Source organism: Pongo abelii, chromosome 16 (genome assembly GCF_028885655.2).
Source record: "Pongo abelii isolate AG06213 chromosome 16, NHGRI_mPonAbe1-v2.0_pri, whole genome shotgun sequence".
Taxonomy (NCBI): domain Eukaryota; kingdom Metazoa; phylum Chordata; class Mammalia; order Primates; family Hominidae; genus Pongo; species Pongo abelii.
The window spans coordinates 75,082,551-75,099,594 of NC_072001.2; the positions used below are offsets into that span (position 1 = coordinate 75,082,551).

General features: G+C 36.9%; 1 protein-coding gene across 16 annotated transcripts in view; it reads right to left on the bottom strand.

Annotated features, from left to right (window-relative positions):
- MYO9A (myosin IXA) overlaps window positions 1-17,044 on the bottom strand; it is a 311,747-nt gene that overhangs the window by 38,466 nt on the left and 256,237 nt on the right. For all 16 annotated transcript variants that reach the window (XM_024232451.3, XM_024232449.3, XM_054532836.2 and 13 more), the window contains 2 exons: window positions 12,113-12,224; window positions 9,384-9,445 (listed from right to left, as the gene is read on the bottom strand). In XM_024232451.3, coding sequence (XP_024088219.3) covers window positions 9,384-9,445; window positions 12,113-12,224 — 174 coding nt within the window. The remainder of the gene's footprint in view (window positions 1-9,383; window positions 9,446-12,112; window positions 12,225-17,044) is intronic.

Here is a 17,044-nt window from a genome sequence, read left to right on the forward strand (position 1 = left end):
TCTACTGCTAATAGACACATTTCTTCTAAGTTTTGGTATATTTCATATAATGTTCATATTGTCCTTTGGCACAAATATATATGTATATCTGCTGAGTATATAACTTGCAGGAGTATTGCTGAGTCAAGAGAAATGCTTATGCTTAAAAGGTTTGATAGATACTACGAAATAATTTAAAGAGTGTTTAGCCCAACCTACACTCCTACCAGCAATGTATTAAAAGTTTTGTTTTCCATTTAGTCATTCAAATGAGTATATAATATATCTCACTGTGTTTTAATTTGCATGTTCCTGATGATTAGTGATGCTGAAGACCTTTTGTATGTTATTGGTTATTTAGAAATCCAGTTTAGGCCAGGCACAGCGGCTCATGACTGCAATCCCAACACTTTGGGAGGACTAGGGAGACGAATTGCTTGAGCCCAGGAGTTCAAGTCCAGCCTGGGCAACGTGGTGAAACTCTGTTTCTTCTATTCTACTAAGAATACAAAAAAATTAGCCGGGCATGGTGGTGCACACCTGTAGTCCCAGCAACTGAGGAGGCTGAGGTGGGAGGATCACTTGAGCCCAGGTAGTCAAGGCTGCAGTGAGCCAAGATTATACCACTACACTCCAGCCTGGACAACAACAGGAGTGGGACCCTGTCTCCTGTCTCAAAAAAAAAAAAAAAAAGGGAAAAGAAAAGAAAAAGAGAAATCCACTTTTGTGAAGTACATTTGGTCAGTTTTTTACGGAGATGAAAATTGTCTTTGCTACTGATCTGTGGGTGCTTTTTATATATTTTAGATCCAAGCTCTCTCTCTATACATATCCATCGATCCATATATATATCTCTCTCTTCCATTCTGTGATTTTTTGAATGATGAATGAGTTTTAAATTTTACCCAATATTTTTCCTGTATTTATTGAGATGACTGTTCTTTTATTTGTACAATGTAATAAATCATTCATTAATTTTTGAATGGTAAATTAACCTTGAATTTAAGGAATGAGGTATTATCATTTTTATAGCTCACTGGATTCAATGTATTAATATTTTGTTTAAGACTTTTACATCTATGCTTATGAGATATGACTTGCAATTTTCTGTTATTACAGTATCCTAAATTTATGTTTGACTTGAAGGTTTCCCTGTCCTCATAAGCCAAGTTGGGAAAAAAAGTTATGATACATTCTTTTACCATTTCTCTGAAAGAGTTTATAAAAAGATTTGTGTTATTTCTTCCTTAAATATGTGGAAGTATTCAATGGTGAAATCTGGGCCTGGAGATATCTTTGTGAGATTTTAAACTACAAATTCTATTTTAATAGATTTCAATCAGATTTCCTACTTCTTCTTGAATCAGTTTAACTAAGTTGTATTTTCAAAGGAGTTTGTCCAATTGATCTAAATTATCAAATTTATTGGTATCAATTTATCCATAATAGCCTTTTTTTTTTTTTTTTTTTTTTTTAAGACAGAATCTTGCTCTGTCGCCCAGGCTGAAGTGCAGTGGCGCAGTCTCAGCTCACTGCAACCTCTGCCTCCCGGGTTCAAGCGATTCTCCTGCCTCAGCCTCCCGAGTAGCTGGGAGTACAGGTGCATGCCACCATGTCTGGCTAATTTTTTGTGTTTTAGTAGAGATGGGGTTTCACTGTGGTTAGCCAGGATGGTCTTGATCTCCTGACCTTGTGATCCGCCCGCCTTGGGGTATCCTTTTAATCTGTGCAGTATCTGCAGTGATATGCACATTTTTATTCTTGATATTGACAATTTCTGTTTTTGAAAACAATTTTTTTCTTTATTATTCTTGCTTGTTTACTTATTTTCTTAAGTATTTTCCAGGAGCCAAAATTTGGCATTATAGATTTTCCTCTATTGTACAAATGATCTTGATTTCATTTATTTCTTTATTATTGTCTTCCTTCCCCTGTCGTGAGGTTTAATTTGCTGGGTTTTTGGAGGTTTTTCCTACCTTCTTGAGATGAAAGTTAAGATCATTTCCAAACCTGTTCACTTTCTAACGTATGCATTTAAAAGCTAAGGCACAATTTTAACTGTACTCCATATCTTTTGTAATATCATACTCATTACCATTTAGTTCAAAATGTTTTTCCTTTTTTATAGTAATTTAGAAATATGCTGCTTAATTTCTAAACATTTGAGAATTGTCCACTTATCTTTTTGTTCATTTATAGCTCAATTCCACTGTGGTCAAAGAACATACTATCAATATTTTCAATCCTTTGAAATTTATAGGAACTAGCTCTATGGTCCAGCACGATTAATTTTATCAAATGTTTCACATGCACTGGAAAAGAATGTGCATTTAGCAGTTGTACGACGCAGACAGAGTTCAATATATGCCAATTACATCAAGTTTTTCTTATCACCTGCATCCTTCTAAATTTGTCTGCCAGATACTGAAACTAAATATTAGAGGCTTATAATGTTAGAATTTTTATATTTCCCTGATGGTTTGACCCTTCATTATGATACACCTTTATCTGAAGTGATGCTTCTTGCCTTAAAGTAGACTTTATAACATCTATTGGTTATTCTTTGCATGCTATCTATTTCTATCCTTTTGCTTTCAATCCTTCTATAGTTTTATATTTAAGTATGTCTCTTATGAATATCATATCACTGAGATTTTTCGGTTGATTTTAACTTAGTCTCCCATTTGGAGCATTTACCCTTTTAACATTTAATGTAATCACCAATATATTTCAATTTATATCTGTCAATGTGCTATTATTTTTTCTTTCTCAACCTGTTTTGTGTTTTTCTCTAATTTCTTGCCATCTTTTATAATACATTAATAAACTACTTTTGTTTTTCCACTTTGTTTTTAAGTTATATATTCTTTTACTTGGTGGTTACTTTAGCAAATACTCACAAAATATTTAAATCTAATATATTTTTCGCATGTTTACCAGTTTCCACATGACACAGAGACCTCAGAATATTTTGACTTCACTTAACCATTTTTGTGTTGCTGTCATGCATTTTAATTCTTTATACACTTTAAGCCCCACAAGACATTATGACTGTTTTCAGCCACTATACATTTATATTTCTACATATTATTTACTCTTTCTATTGCTCTTCATTCCTTCCTGTATTTCTGTTTCCATCTGAGACCATTTTCCTTCTTCCTGGAGAACCTCCTTTAGTATTTCTTTTAGTTCAGGTCTGCTGGTGACAAATTCTGGTGCAGGTCTGCTGCTGAGTTTTTGTTTGAAAATGTCTTCACAACACTTTCACTTTTGAAGGGTATTTTCACTGGGTACAGAATTCTGGGTTGTCTTTTTTTTTACACTAAAAGATAACAAGTCACTGTTTTCTTGGCTTCCATCACTTCTGCCCAGAAGTCAGCTGTCAATTGTCAAGCAATTTCATTGCTCCTTTAGGTAACGCTTATTTCCCTCTGAATGCTTTTAATAATTTTTTTCTTTTGTTTGGAGCACTGTACATCTAGGTGTAGTTTTCTCTATATTTGTCCCACTTTAGGTTAAAAGGTTTTTATGAACCTGTGACTTGCTGTGTTGGCCATTATCTCTTAAAACGTTGCTTCTGCCTTGTTCTCTCTACTTTTTTCCTGGACTCCAATTATATACATTTAAGAACCTTCATCCTTTACCCTATGTCTCTCACATCTATTTCTGTATTTCTCCATTCTCTTTGCTTTCCATGCCTAGATATTTCTACCAACCTATCTTTCAGTTCACCAAATTTCTCCTCTTTTTTTTCTGAGACAGGATTTCACCCTGTTACCCAGGATGAAGTATAGTGGCATGCTCACAGCTCACTGCAGCCCCGACCTCCCAGACTCAAGTGATCCTCCCGCCATGGCATCCCCTTGTAGCTGAGGCTACAGGCATGTGCCACCATGCCCAACTGATTTTGTAGTAGAGATGGGGTTTCGTCACGTTGCCCAAGCTGGTCTTGAACTCCTGGGCTCAGGTGATCCACCCAACTTGGCCTCCCAAAGGGCTGAAATTACAGGCATAAGCCACCACACCCGGCCCAAACTTCTCTTCCGCTATGACCATTAAACCTGTATTTAAGGTTTATAATTTCAACTCCATTTTGTATTTCTGCAATTTCCATTTGATTCTTTAAAAATATATATTTAAATATATACAGTTATCCTTTGGAGAATGGTTCCAGGACATGGAACCATGGATACCAAAATCTATGGATACTCAAGTCCTTTATATATAATGGTGCTGTATCTGCATATAACATATATACTTCCTCCTGCACACTTCAAATCAGCCCTAGATTACTTATAATACCTAATATAATGCCTCACATTATTTTATTCTGTGGATTCAATGTAGTACTTAATACACAGAAAACTGAAGTTTTACTTTTTGGAACCGTGTGGAATGTTTTTTCCCAATTATTATTATTTTTTTTTTTGAGATGGAGTCTTGCTCTGTCACCCAGGCTGGAGTGCAGTGGCAGGATCTCGGCTCACTGCAACCTCCGCCTCCCTAGTTCAAGCGATTCTCCTGCCTCAGCCTCCTGAGTAGCTGGGATTATAGGTGCTGACGACTACGCTCGGCTAATTTTTGTATTTTTAGTAGAGAGGGGGTTTCTCCATGTTGGCCAGGCTGGTCTCTAACTCCTGATCTCAGGTGATCCGTCCGCCTCAGCCTTCCAAAGTGCTGGGATTACAGGCATGAGCCACCGTGTCCGGACCCAGTTACTTTTGACTTGTAGTTGGTTAAATTCACAGATATGGAACCCATGGATACAGAGGGCCAAATGTATTTCAGTTCTTTGGCTAACTTCTTCATCTTTTTATCTATTATTTAAACATATTAATTAAAAATCCCTTAGCATATGTATCTGGTAATTCACTAACTGGGCTATCTGTAAGTCTATTGATATTGCCCACTGGTTTTTCTCTTAATCTTATTTCTTTTATGTCTGAGATTATACATAAAAAAGTTACAAAGCCTCTGGATGATGTTATCTTTCTAGAGAGGCTTCATCCTATTCTTTCTGATGGGTGGCTTATTAGAATAAGGAACAGATCACTTTAATACAATCAAGGAGTGGCTCAAAGTTAGTTTGTAGTTTTTGTTAAGCTCAGTTTATCAGTAGTTTACCCCCATTCCTAGAGTGTACTTCTTCACAGGTCTCATTGAGAGTCTACAGTATTGCCTAGGGCCCCTGCTTCAAAGGTGGACACTATAATTCTAATTTTTCTCTCATTAGCATTGAGAGACTGCAGAAAACTTCAATCTTCTTTTCTGATTAACATCTTAGACTTTTGCCCTGTACAGTTTAAGAATTCAAAAAAGAAAATGCCTTGAGTGGAAAACCTCTGAGTCTCAGGTTGCCTTCTCCAGATGACTGGATCATGGTCCCTCAAGTCCTGTCAGTCCCAGATTTCAACTTTTGTCTCTAAAGTCCTATGAGATTGCTAAATGCTCTGCTGGCTTCTCTGAAACTTAAATGTGGCCTCTGCCCAGAATATTGGTTTCTTCTCCTACAACAAAAATTAGCAAGACCAATAAAGAAAAAAAGAGAGAAGAATCAAACAGATGCAATAAAAAATGATAAAGGGATATCACCACCGATCCCACAGAAATACAAACTACCATCAGAGAATACTATAAACACCTCTACACAAATAAACTAGAGAATCTAGAAGAAATGGACAAATTCCTGGACACATACACCCTCCCCAGACTAAACCAGGAAGAAGTTGAATCCCTGAATAGACCAATAACAGGCTCTGAAATTGAGGCAATAATTAATATCCTACCACCAGAAAAAGTCCAAGACCAGACGGATTCACAGCTGAATTCTACCAGAGGTACAAGGAGGAGCTGGTACCATTCCTTCTGAAACTATTCCAATCAATAGAAAAAGAGGGAATCCTCCCTAACTCATTTTGTGAGGCCAGCATCATCCTGATACCAAAGTCTGGCAGAGACACACACAAAAAAGAGAATTTTAGACCAATATCCCTGATGAACATCCATGCAAAAATCCTCAATAAAATACTGGCAAATAGAATCTAGCAGCACATCAAAAAGCTTATCCACCATGATCAAGTGGGCTTCATTCCTGGGGCAAGGCTGGTTCAACATATGCAAATCAATAAACGTATTCCAGCATATAAACAGAAACAAAGACAAAAACCACATAATTATCTCAATAGATGCAGAAAAGGCCTTTGACAAAATTCAACAGCCCTTCATGCTAAAAACTCTCAATAAATTCGGTATTGATAGGACATATCTCAAAATAATAAGAGCTATTTATGACAAACCCACAGCCAATATCATACTGAATGGGCAAAAACTGGAAGCATTCCCTTTGAAAACTGGCACAAGACAGGGATGCCCCCCTCTTATCACTCCTATTTAACATAGTGTTGGAAGTTCTGGCCAGGGCAATCAGGCAGGAGAAAGAAATAAAGGGTATTCAATTAGGAAAAGAGGAAGTCAAATTGTCCCTGTTTGCAGATGATATGATTGTATATTTAGAAAACCCCATCGTCTCAGCCCAAAATCTCCTTAAGCTGATAAGCAACTTCAGCAAAGTCTCAGGATACAAAATCAAGGTGCAAAAATCACAAGCATTCCTATACACCAATAACAGACAAACAGAGAGCCAAATCATGAGTGAACTCCCATTCACAATTGCTTCAAAGAGAATAAAATACCTAGGAATCCAACTTACAAGGGATGTGAAGGACCTCTTCAAGGAGAACTAGAAACCACTGCTCAACGAAATAAAAGAGGACACAAACAAATGGAAGAACATTCCATGCTCATGAATAGGAAGAATCAATATCATGAAAATGGCCATACTGCCCAAGGTAATTTATAGATTTAATGCCATCTCCGTCAAGCTATCAATGACTTTCTTCACAGAATTGGAAAAAACTACTTTAAAGTTCATATGGAACCAAAAAAGAGCCTGTATAGCCAAGACAATCCTAAACCAAAAGAACAAAGCTGGAGGCATCACGCTACCTGACTTCAAACTATACTACAAGGCTACAGTAACCAAAACAGCATGGTACTGGTACCAAAACAGAGATATAGATCAATGGAACAGAACAGAGCCCTCAGAAATAATACCACACATCTACAACCATCTGATCTTTGACAAACCTAACAAAAACAAGAAATGGGGAAAGGATTCCCTATTTAATAAATGGTGCTGGGAAAACTGGCTAGCCATATGGAGAAAGCTGAAACTGGATCCCTTCCTTACACCTTAAACAAAAATTAATTCAAGATGGATTCAAGACTTAAATGTTAGACCTAAAACCATAAAAACCGTAGAAGAAAACCTAGGCAATACCATTCAGGACATAGACATGGACAAGGACTTCATGTCTAAAACACCAAAAGCAATGGCAACAAAAGCCAGAATAGACAAATGGGATCTAATTAAACCAAAGAGCTTCTACACAGCAAAAGAAACTACCATCAGAGTGAACAGGCAACCTACAGAATGGGAGAAAATTTTTGCAATCTACTCATCTGACAAAGGGCTAATATCCAGAATCTACAAAGAACTCAAACAAATTTACAAGGAAAAAACAAACAACCCCACCAAAAAGTGGGCAAAGGATATGAACAGACACTTCTCAAAAGAAGACATTTATGCAGCCAACAGACACGTGAAAAAATGCTCATCATCACTGGTCATCAGAGAAATGCAAATCAAAACCACAATGAGATACCATGTCACACCAGTTAGAATGGCAATCATTAAAAAGTCAGGAAACAACAGGTGCTGGAGAGGATGTGGAGAAATAGGAACACTTTTACACTGTTGGTGGGACTGTAAACTAGTTCAACCATTGTGGAAGACAGTGTGGTGATTCCTCAAGGATCTAGAACTAGAAATACCATTTGACCCAGCCATACCATTACTGGGTATATACCCAAAGGATTATAAATCATGCTGCTATAAAGACACATGCACACATATGTTTATTGCGGCACTATTCACAATAGCAAAGACTTGGAACCAACCCAAATGTCCATCAATGATAGACTGGATTAAGAAAATGTGGCACATATACAGCATGGAATACTATGCAGCCATAAAAAAGGATGAGTTCATGTCCTTTGTAGGGACATGGACGAAGCTGGAAACCATCATTCTCAGCAAACTATTGCTGAGACAAAAAACCAAACACCGCATGTTCTCACTCATAGATGGGAATTGTACAATGAGAACACTTGGGTCTACGGCCATACCACCCTGAATGCACCCTATCTCTTCTGATCTCAGAAGCTAAGCAGGGTCGGGCCTCGTTAGCACTTGGATGGGAGAACACTTGGACACAGGAAGGGGAACATCACACACTGGGGCCTGTCGTGGGGTCGGGGGAGGGGGGAGGGATAGCATTAGGAGATATACCTAATGTAAATGACGAGTTAATGGGTGCAGCACACCAACATGGCACATGTATACATATGTAACAAACCTGTACGTTGTGCACATGTACTCTAGAACTTAAAGTATTATAAAAAAAAAAAAAAGAAAGAAAAATTCCCACTAGAAGAAAAACATCTCACAGATGTAGATTCACTACTCTGTATTCTCTTCTCTCTAAAATCTAGTCTCCTAAAGTACAATTTGCCCGGGCAGCTCCCTGATGCTTGCCAACAAACTTTTTTAGTATTGGTCTGACATAAGCTGCTCCACCTTAGCTGGAAGCAAATGTCTCACTCATATTCTTTGCATTTTAATTCCTGAATCAAATTTCTCTTTGTACTTTGCCATGATTGGTCTACTGCAAACAACATGCACACACATTTATATTTCAGATTTGCATGCTATTGTAACAACTGTCAGTATGTGATTAATGAATAAGAAAATGTTGTAATCATACATTGATAAGAGCCTGAATTTTTTAAAAAGACTACTTCCTTGAAACATAAGGTATCAAACAGTATGTGTACAGTATATTTTAGATCTCTGTGTATCCAAGAGATATATGTAAACACACCAACCATCCATGCTAGTGAATTTTGCTATTCGTGTTTAAATTTGTTCATCTTTAATTGTAGCTTACTGCATTAAGGATAATTCCTAGGAAGATTTACAAGTGTTTAAGGAAGTATGAAACCTCAATGCAGTGTTCTTCAAATTGTGGTTTACAAAATTAATTTAGTAACTCACATATAGTAACGGTAAAATAATTCTATGAAAATCAATTCATTTTTGTACATATATCACCAAACATGTGAACTGGATCATGGCATAAAACATATTTCTTACTGTGATTTGTGGTCAAAAAGTTTAAAAACCACTTATCTGTAAAACTATCAAAAAGGCCTTAATTTATTTCCATAAGGCACAAAAGACCAACAGGTCTGTTATCTATTACTGATAGGTGATAATTTCTTACCTTTTTAGAGCACTTGGCTGTGGTTTTCAGACAGCACTTCTTATGGCAAGCATACTTGCATACTGAAAAACAGGTGAGGAATGCAACATTTTTAGAAGTCTGTACATCAGTGATAAGAATTTATCAAGTATCCTTTATTTTAGACCTACATTTTTTTCTTTAAATCTCAGACTGCTGTAATACGACATACATACTTTGTACAATGGTATAATTAAAAAGAATTTTAACCCATTCTATGGGGTATAATGAAGTTGAAAACATGATCAAAATTTCTAGCCACAGTCAATGAAAAAGCTTTTTGTTCTTTCAAAGCTGCTCATCCTGCCCCTATGCCACACAGTGCCACTCCCCAACAAATTCCAGCAGGATACTTATCTTTGTGGTTTGATTCACAAATTAGTGTTCATGTTCTACCACATATATGCTCTACAACATACTAAAATCTCAGAAATGCCTATTAAGAATCATTCCTATAGATAAGGAAGGCATTACTGTCAAAGATCCTTCCTGAAATGAAAACAAATTGGGTAGCACAGTTTAAGATACAAGAAAGGTCTTATTTATCATCTCTAAAGGTTCAGAACAGAGCTCTGAAGAACCAGAACATGAAGAATATTCCGTTGTGATTGGGAAGATGGGATAAAGAAAAGGTTCAGAGCTAAAATAATTTAGAGGAGTGGTGATAACCCAGGGTGGCTGGGCAGCTGGTGAACAGGAAGAGGCACATTAAGAGGAGCGTATTGAGAACACAGCTGGCTTATGTCATTTTGTTACACTAGCTCTGGCTTCTGTGTATCAATACCTGAATATCCTTTCTTGAGCTTGTAAAATATAACTTGTAGGCTTTTGAAGGCCAAGATCAAGTAAGGGAGGCCATGTCACTGTACTGGTGAAATAATCAGGATAACAACAAAGAAAGTTAGCTAATTCTATTAAAAAATCAAATCAGGCCAGGCACAGTGGCTCATGCTTGTAATCCTAGCACACTTTGGGAGGTCAAGGTGAGTGGATCACTTGAGATCAGGAGTTCAAGACCAGCCTGATCAACATGGTAAAACCCTGTCTCTACTAAATATACAAAAATTAGCCAGGCATGGTGGTGGGCACCTGTAATCCCAGCTACTGGGGAGGCTGAGGCAGGACAAGCACTTAAACCTGGGAGGCGGAGGTTGCAGTGAGCTGAGATTGTGCCACTGCACTCCAGTCTGGGCAACAAAGTTAGACTCCATCTCACAAAAAAAAAAAAAAAAATCAAACCAGCCCAACATAGTCATAATAAAGAAAATTATTTACATTTTTAGCTTTAAGTTACAGAAGAAACTAAACCTATAAAAATCATAGTTACACTAAAGAGTCAAATACATTTCAAACTACTTCCTATTTTCAGACTCATTATAATTTTTTAGACTACTGATAATAAAACCAAAGCAAAACTGCTGTTGAACCATGGAATAAGTAAATATATAGTAATAGTGGCAATTTTTCTGTGGCAAACTGCTGTCATACTAGTTCCAGTCCTTTCCTAGTATTTGCTTCATTCAATTTTAGCCCACTAGTAAAAGCAAAGCTTCACAGAACTAATAATAGCACCAGAGCAGATGCATAAAATAAGATGAGTGGAGGCTAAAGGTTCACTGTAAGCCAGAACCAACTTATCTACAAAGAATCTCTACTCACATTTTAGGATTTATATATTTATATGTAAAATAATATATATATTATATTTATATATTTTTTATATATTTATTTTTTCTACTGTAATCTGCTAAAAGGATTACAGTAGAAAAAGTACCTTTTTGACTATAATCTAATTTATTCATTTATCCATCCATCCATCCATCCATCTATAGGTCTATCTAACCAACAAATATTTATTAAAACTTACTATGTGCCATCACTGTTTTAGGCACTGATGATATATTAAAAAAAAAAAAGACAAATAAGTTTCCTGACCTATAGAGCATATATTTTAGAGGCGTAGACTGAAAAACAAGAAAACAAATACTTAATATAATTTTGGGTGGTAATTAAGTTCTATAAAGACTATTAAATCTGAGTGAAAGAACAGAGAATTTCAGAGGGTGGAGGGGCGGGCGCAGTGGCTCACGCCTGTAATCCCAGCACTTTAGGCCAAGGCGGGACGATCACCTGAGGTCAGGAGTTCGAGACCAGCCTGGCCAACATGGCAAAACCCTGTCTCTACTAAAAACACAAAAATTAGCTGGGCGTGGTGGCATGTGCCTGTAATCCCAGCTACTCGGGAGGCTGAGGCAGGGAGAATCACTTGAACCTGGGAAGCAGAGGTTGCAGTGAGCTGAGATCACACCACTGCACTCCAGCCTGGGTGATGGAGCAAGACACCATCTCAAAAAAAAAAGAATAGAGAATTTGGGGACAAGGTGGCATTTAAACTGGGGGTAAAAAAGAGAGCTCTCTGAGAAGGTGAGATGTGAGTGTAGGCATGAAGTAATTGAAATATTAAGTCATACTAAAATCTGGGACAAGACCATTTTAGACAGAGTGAATTACATGTACGAGGCTCTCAGTGACCAAATAACATAAAAATATCTGGTTTAGATACAAAGAATAGGTGAAGAGAGTATAGCAAGAGATGAGGCTAAAAATTTAGGTGGTATAAATAACTCCTTTATGTTAAAGGAGATATAAGACAACTCAAGGAAACAGAAATGTCAGCGGTCAAAAATATTCCTCAAAGATCTCTTACTTACATTTGCAAACAGAGGCTCGGTCCATTATCCATATCAAAGAAGAACAGTATTCACAGTATGTAGGGATGCTATATTGGGTGGCTTTAAAGATGTGACCATTGTGTTCTTCCACCTGAATGAAAAAATTTAGCTACTTATATTAAAGCCAACACAGTAAATGCTGCCCTAACGTGGTGGGAAATCCTTCAGTCTCTTGTTAAGTCTTCACTAGGCACTAATTCCAGGGGGACAATTATGATCTTTTGAGAAATAACATAAAATAAAATATATTTTTCCTGCTTTCCAAAAGCTAAGAATCTAGATAAACATGACCAAATTATATGAAAAACAGAAAGCAATGCAACAGACATATAACAGCTGTCTTATATGACCCTAATGTTACATTAAAAGCAGCAGTCTCTGGTACCATTCTTTCTGAAACTATTCCAATCAACAGAAAAAGAGGGAATCCTCCCTAACTCATTTGATGAGGCCAGCATCATCCTGATACCAAAGCCTGGCAGAGACACAACAAAAAAAGAGAATTTTAGACCAATATCCTTGATGAACATTGATGCAAAAATCCTCAATAAAATACTGGCAAACCAAATCCAGCAGCACATCAAAAAGCTTATCCACCATGATCAAGTGGGCTTCATCCCTGGGATGCAAGGCTGGTTCAATATACGCAAATCAATAAATGTAATCCAGCATATAAACAGAACCAAAGACAAAAACCACATGATTATCTCAATAGATGCAGAAAAGGCCTTTGACAAAATTCAACAATGCTTCATGCTAAAAACTCTCAATAAATTAGGTATTCATGGGACGTATCTCAAAATAATAAGAGCTATTTATGACAAACCCACAGCCAATATCATACTGAATGGGCAAAAACTGGAAGCATTCCCTTTGAAAACTGGCACAAGACAGGGATGCCCTCTCTCACCACTTCTATTCAACATAGTGTTGGAAGTTCTGGCCAGGGCAATTAGGCAGGAGAAGGAAATAAAGGGTATTCAATTAGGAAAAGAGGAAGTCAAATTGTCCCTGTTTGCAGATGACATGATTGTATATCTAGAAAACCCCATTGTCTCAGCCCAAAATCTCCTTAAGCTGATAAGCAACTTCAGCAAAGTCTCAGGATACAAAATCAATGTACAAAAATCACAAGCATTCTTATACACCAATAGCAGACAAACAGAGAGCCAAATCATGAGTGAACTCCCATTCACAATTGCTTCAAAGAGAATAAAATACCTAGGAATCCAACTTACAAGGGATGTGAAGGACCTCTTCAAGGAGAACTACAAACCACTGCTCAAGGAAATAAAAGAGGATACAAACAAATGGAAGAACATTCCATGCTCATGGGTAGGAAGAATCAATATCATGAAAATGGCCATACTGCCCAAGGTAATTTACAGATTCAATGCCATCACCATCAAGCTACCAATGACTTTCTTCACAGAATTGGAAAAACTACTTTAAAGTTCGTATGGAACCAAAAAAGAGCCCGCATCGCCAAGTCAATCCTAAGCCAAAACAACAAAGCTGGAGGCATCACGCTACCTGACTTCAAACTATACTACAAGGCTACAGTAACCAAAACAGCATGGTACTGGTACCAAAACAGAGATATAGGTCAATGGAACAGAACAGAGCCCTCAGAAACAACGCCACATATCTACAACTATCTGATCTTTGACAAACCTGAGAAAAACAAGCAATGGGGAAAGGATTCCCTATTTAATAAATGGTGCTGGGAAAACTGGCTAGCCATATGTAGAAAGCTGAAACTGGATCCCTTCCTTACACCTTATACAAAAATCAATTCAAGATGGATTCAAGACTTAAATGTTAGACCTAAAACCATAAAAACCCTAGAAGAAAACCTAGGCATTACCATTCAGGACATAGGCATGGGCAAGGACTTCATGTCTAAAACACCAAAAGCAATGGCAACAAAAGCCAAAATTGACAAATGGGATCTAATTAAACTCAAGAGCTTCTGCACAGCAAAAGAAACTACCATCAGAGTGAACAGGCAACCTACAAAATGGGAGAAAATTTTCGCAACCTACTCATCTGACAAAGGGCTAATATCCAGAATCTACAATGAACTCCAACAAATTTACAAGAAAAAAACAAACAACCCCATCAACAAGTGGGTGAAGGACATCAACAGACACTTCTCAAAAGAAGACATTTATGCAGCCAAAAAACACATGAAAAAATGCTCACCATCACTGGCCATCAGAGAAATGCAAATCAAAACCACAATGAGATACCATCTCACACCAGTTACAATGGCAATCATTAAAAAGTCAGGAAACAACAGGTGCTGGAGAGGATGTGGAGAAATAGGAACACTTTTACACTGTTGGTGGGACTGTAAACTAGTTCAACCCTTGTGGAAGTCATTGTGGCGATTCCTCAGGGATCTAGAACTAGGAATTCCATTTGACCCAGCCATACCATTACTGGGTATGTACCCAAAGGACTATAAATCATGCTGCTATAAAGACACATGCACACGTATGTTTATTGCGGCATTATTGACAATAGCAAAGACTTGGAACCAACCCAAATGTCCAACAATGATAGACTAGATTAAGAAAATGTGGCACATATACACTATGGAATACTATGCAGCCATAAAAAATGATGAGTTCATGTCCTTTGTAGGGACACAGATGAAATTGGAAATCATCATTCTCAGTAAACTATTGCAAGAACAAAAAACCAAACACTGCATATTCTCACTCATAGGTGGGAACTGAACAATGAGAACACATGGACACAGGAAGAGGAACATCACACTTTGGGGACTGTTGTGGGGTGGTGGGAGTGGGGAGGGATAGCATTGGGAGATATACCTAATGCTAGATGACGAGTTAGTGGGTGCAGCGCACCAGCACGGCACATGTATACATATGTAACTAACCTGCACATTGCGCACATGTACCATAAAACCTAAAGTATAATAATAATTAAAAAAAAAAAAAAAAAGCAGTTCTCAAAGTATGTTTTCTTTTTCTTTTTTTGGTTTTTTTTTTTTTTTTTTTTGAGACTTAGTCTTGCTATGTTGCCCAGGCTGGAGTGCAGTGGTGCTATCAGCTCACTGCAGCCTCCGCCTCCCGGGTTCAGGCGATTCTCCTGCTTTTGCCTCGCTGGGATTACAGGCGCCTGCCACTACGCCTGGATAATTTTTGTATTTTTTTTTTTTATTAGTGACGGTGTTTCACCATGTTGGCCAGGCTGGTCTTGAACTCCTGATCTCAAGTTATCCGCCTGCCTCAGACTCCCAAAGTGCTGGGATTATCAGCGTGAACCACTGCGCCTGGCTAAAATATATATTTTTTTGTAATCTCAGGAAACTTTTACAGTTGAAAATTACTGATGACCTCAGAGAGCTTTTGTTTACATGAGTTATACCTGTTAATATTTACTATGCTAGCAATTAAAGCTGAAAAAAATTTAAAGTATATATTCATTAATTTATTTAAAATGAACAATAAATACATTATACATGAACATAACATTTTAATTAAAAACAACTATATCTTTAAAGCAAAAAAAAAATAGTGGCAAAAGGGGTATTGTTTTACATTTTTGTAAATTTCTTTAACGTCTGGATTAATAAAAGACACCTGGATTCTCACATCTACTTCTGCACTCAATCTGTTGCAATATGCAGTTTAGTTTGAAATATATAATCTAGCTTAATACAGATATGAAAGTGGAAAATGAAGGAATATAATTTTTTAATTAAAATTTTTTTATTTGTATAAATGTATGTGGTACAAGTGTAATTTTGTTACATGCATAGGTTGCATAGTGGTGAAGTCAGGGCTTGTGGGGTATCAACCACTCAAATAACGTGTATTGTACCCATTAAGTAATCTCTCATCATCCATCCCCCTCACACCCCCTCACTCTTCCGAGTCAGTGGAGTAATATTTTAACAGTCCTTTCAGATAGTAATACGGCACCAAAACTTTACAAATGGTAACTTAAAAGTTAAGTAAAAAACCATAACCAATGAACCCTTCCTGTCTATGGCAGTACAATCTATTGTTTTGGACTTAATTAAAATTTAAAACTTTAACCTTCAAAGACACCATTAAGAAAAAAAGATAAACCACAGACTCAGAGAAAACATTTGCAAATCATATATCTGATAAATGACTTCTAGTCATTATATTAGAATGTTATGTAATTATGTTAGAAATGTTAGAACCCAATAATAAGGCAACCCAACTCAAAAATGGGCAAAATACTGAATAGACAGCTCACCAAAGAAGCAGTTCAAATGGCCAATGGGCACATGAAAAGATGTTCAACATCATTAGTTATCAAAGAAATGCAAACTAAAACCACAATGAAATACTAATTCATACCTACCAGAATGGCTATAACAAAAAAGGTAAACAATAACAAATGTTGGTAAGAATGTGGATAGACTAGAACCCTCAGGTACTGCAGGTGGGATTGTAAAGTGGTGCAGTCACTTGGAAAACAGCATGGCAGTTTCTGAAAACTAGAAGCACAGAGTTGCCACTTGGCCCAGAAATTCCACTCTCAGGTTTATACACAAGATAACTGAAAATGTACGTCCACAAAAAAACCTGTACGTAACTGTTCATAGTGGCATTATTCATGGTAGCCAAAAATACAAAACAACTCAAATGTCTACCAACTGATAAAAGGATAAATAAAATGTGACATATCCATGCAATGGAGTTCTATTTAGCATTAAAGAAGACTGAACTATGGATAAACACAATGATATAAATGAACTTCAAAAACATTATGCTAAAAAGCCACATGCAAAAACCACAGTGTATGATTCTGTTTACATGAAATATCCAGAAAAGGCAAGACTATAGAAACAGAAAGTAGAGTAAGAATGCCTGAAGCTAGTAAAGAGCAGTGACTGTAAACTGG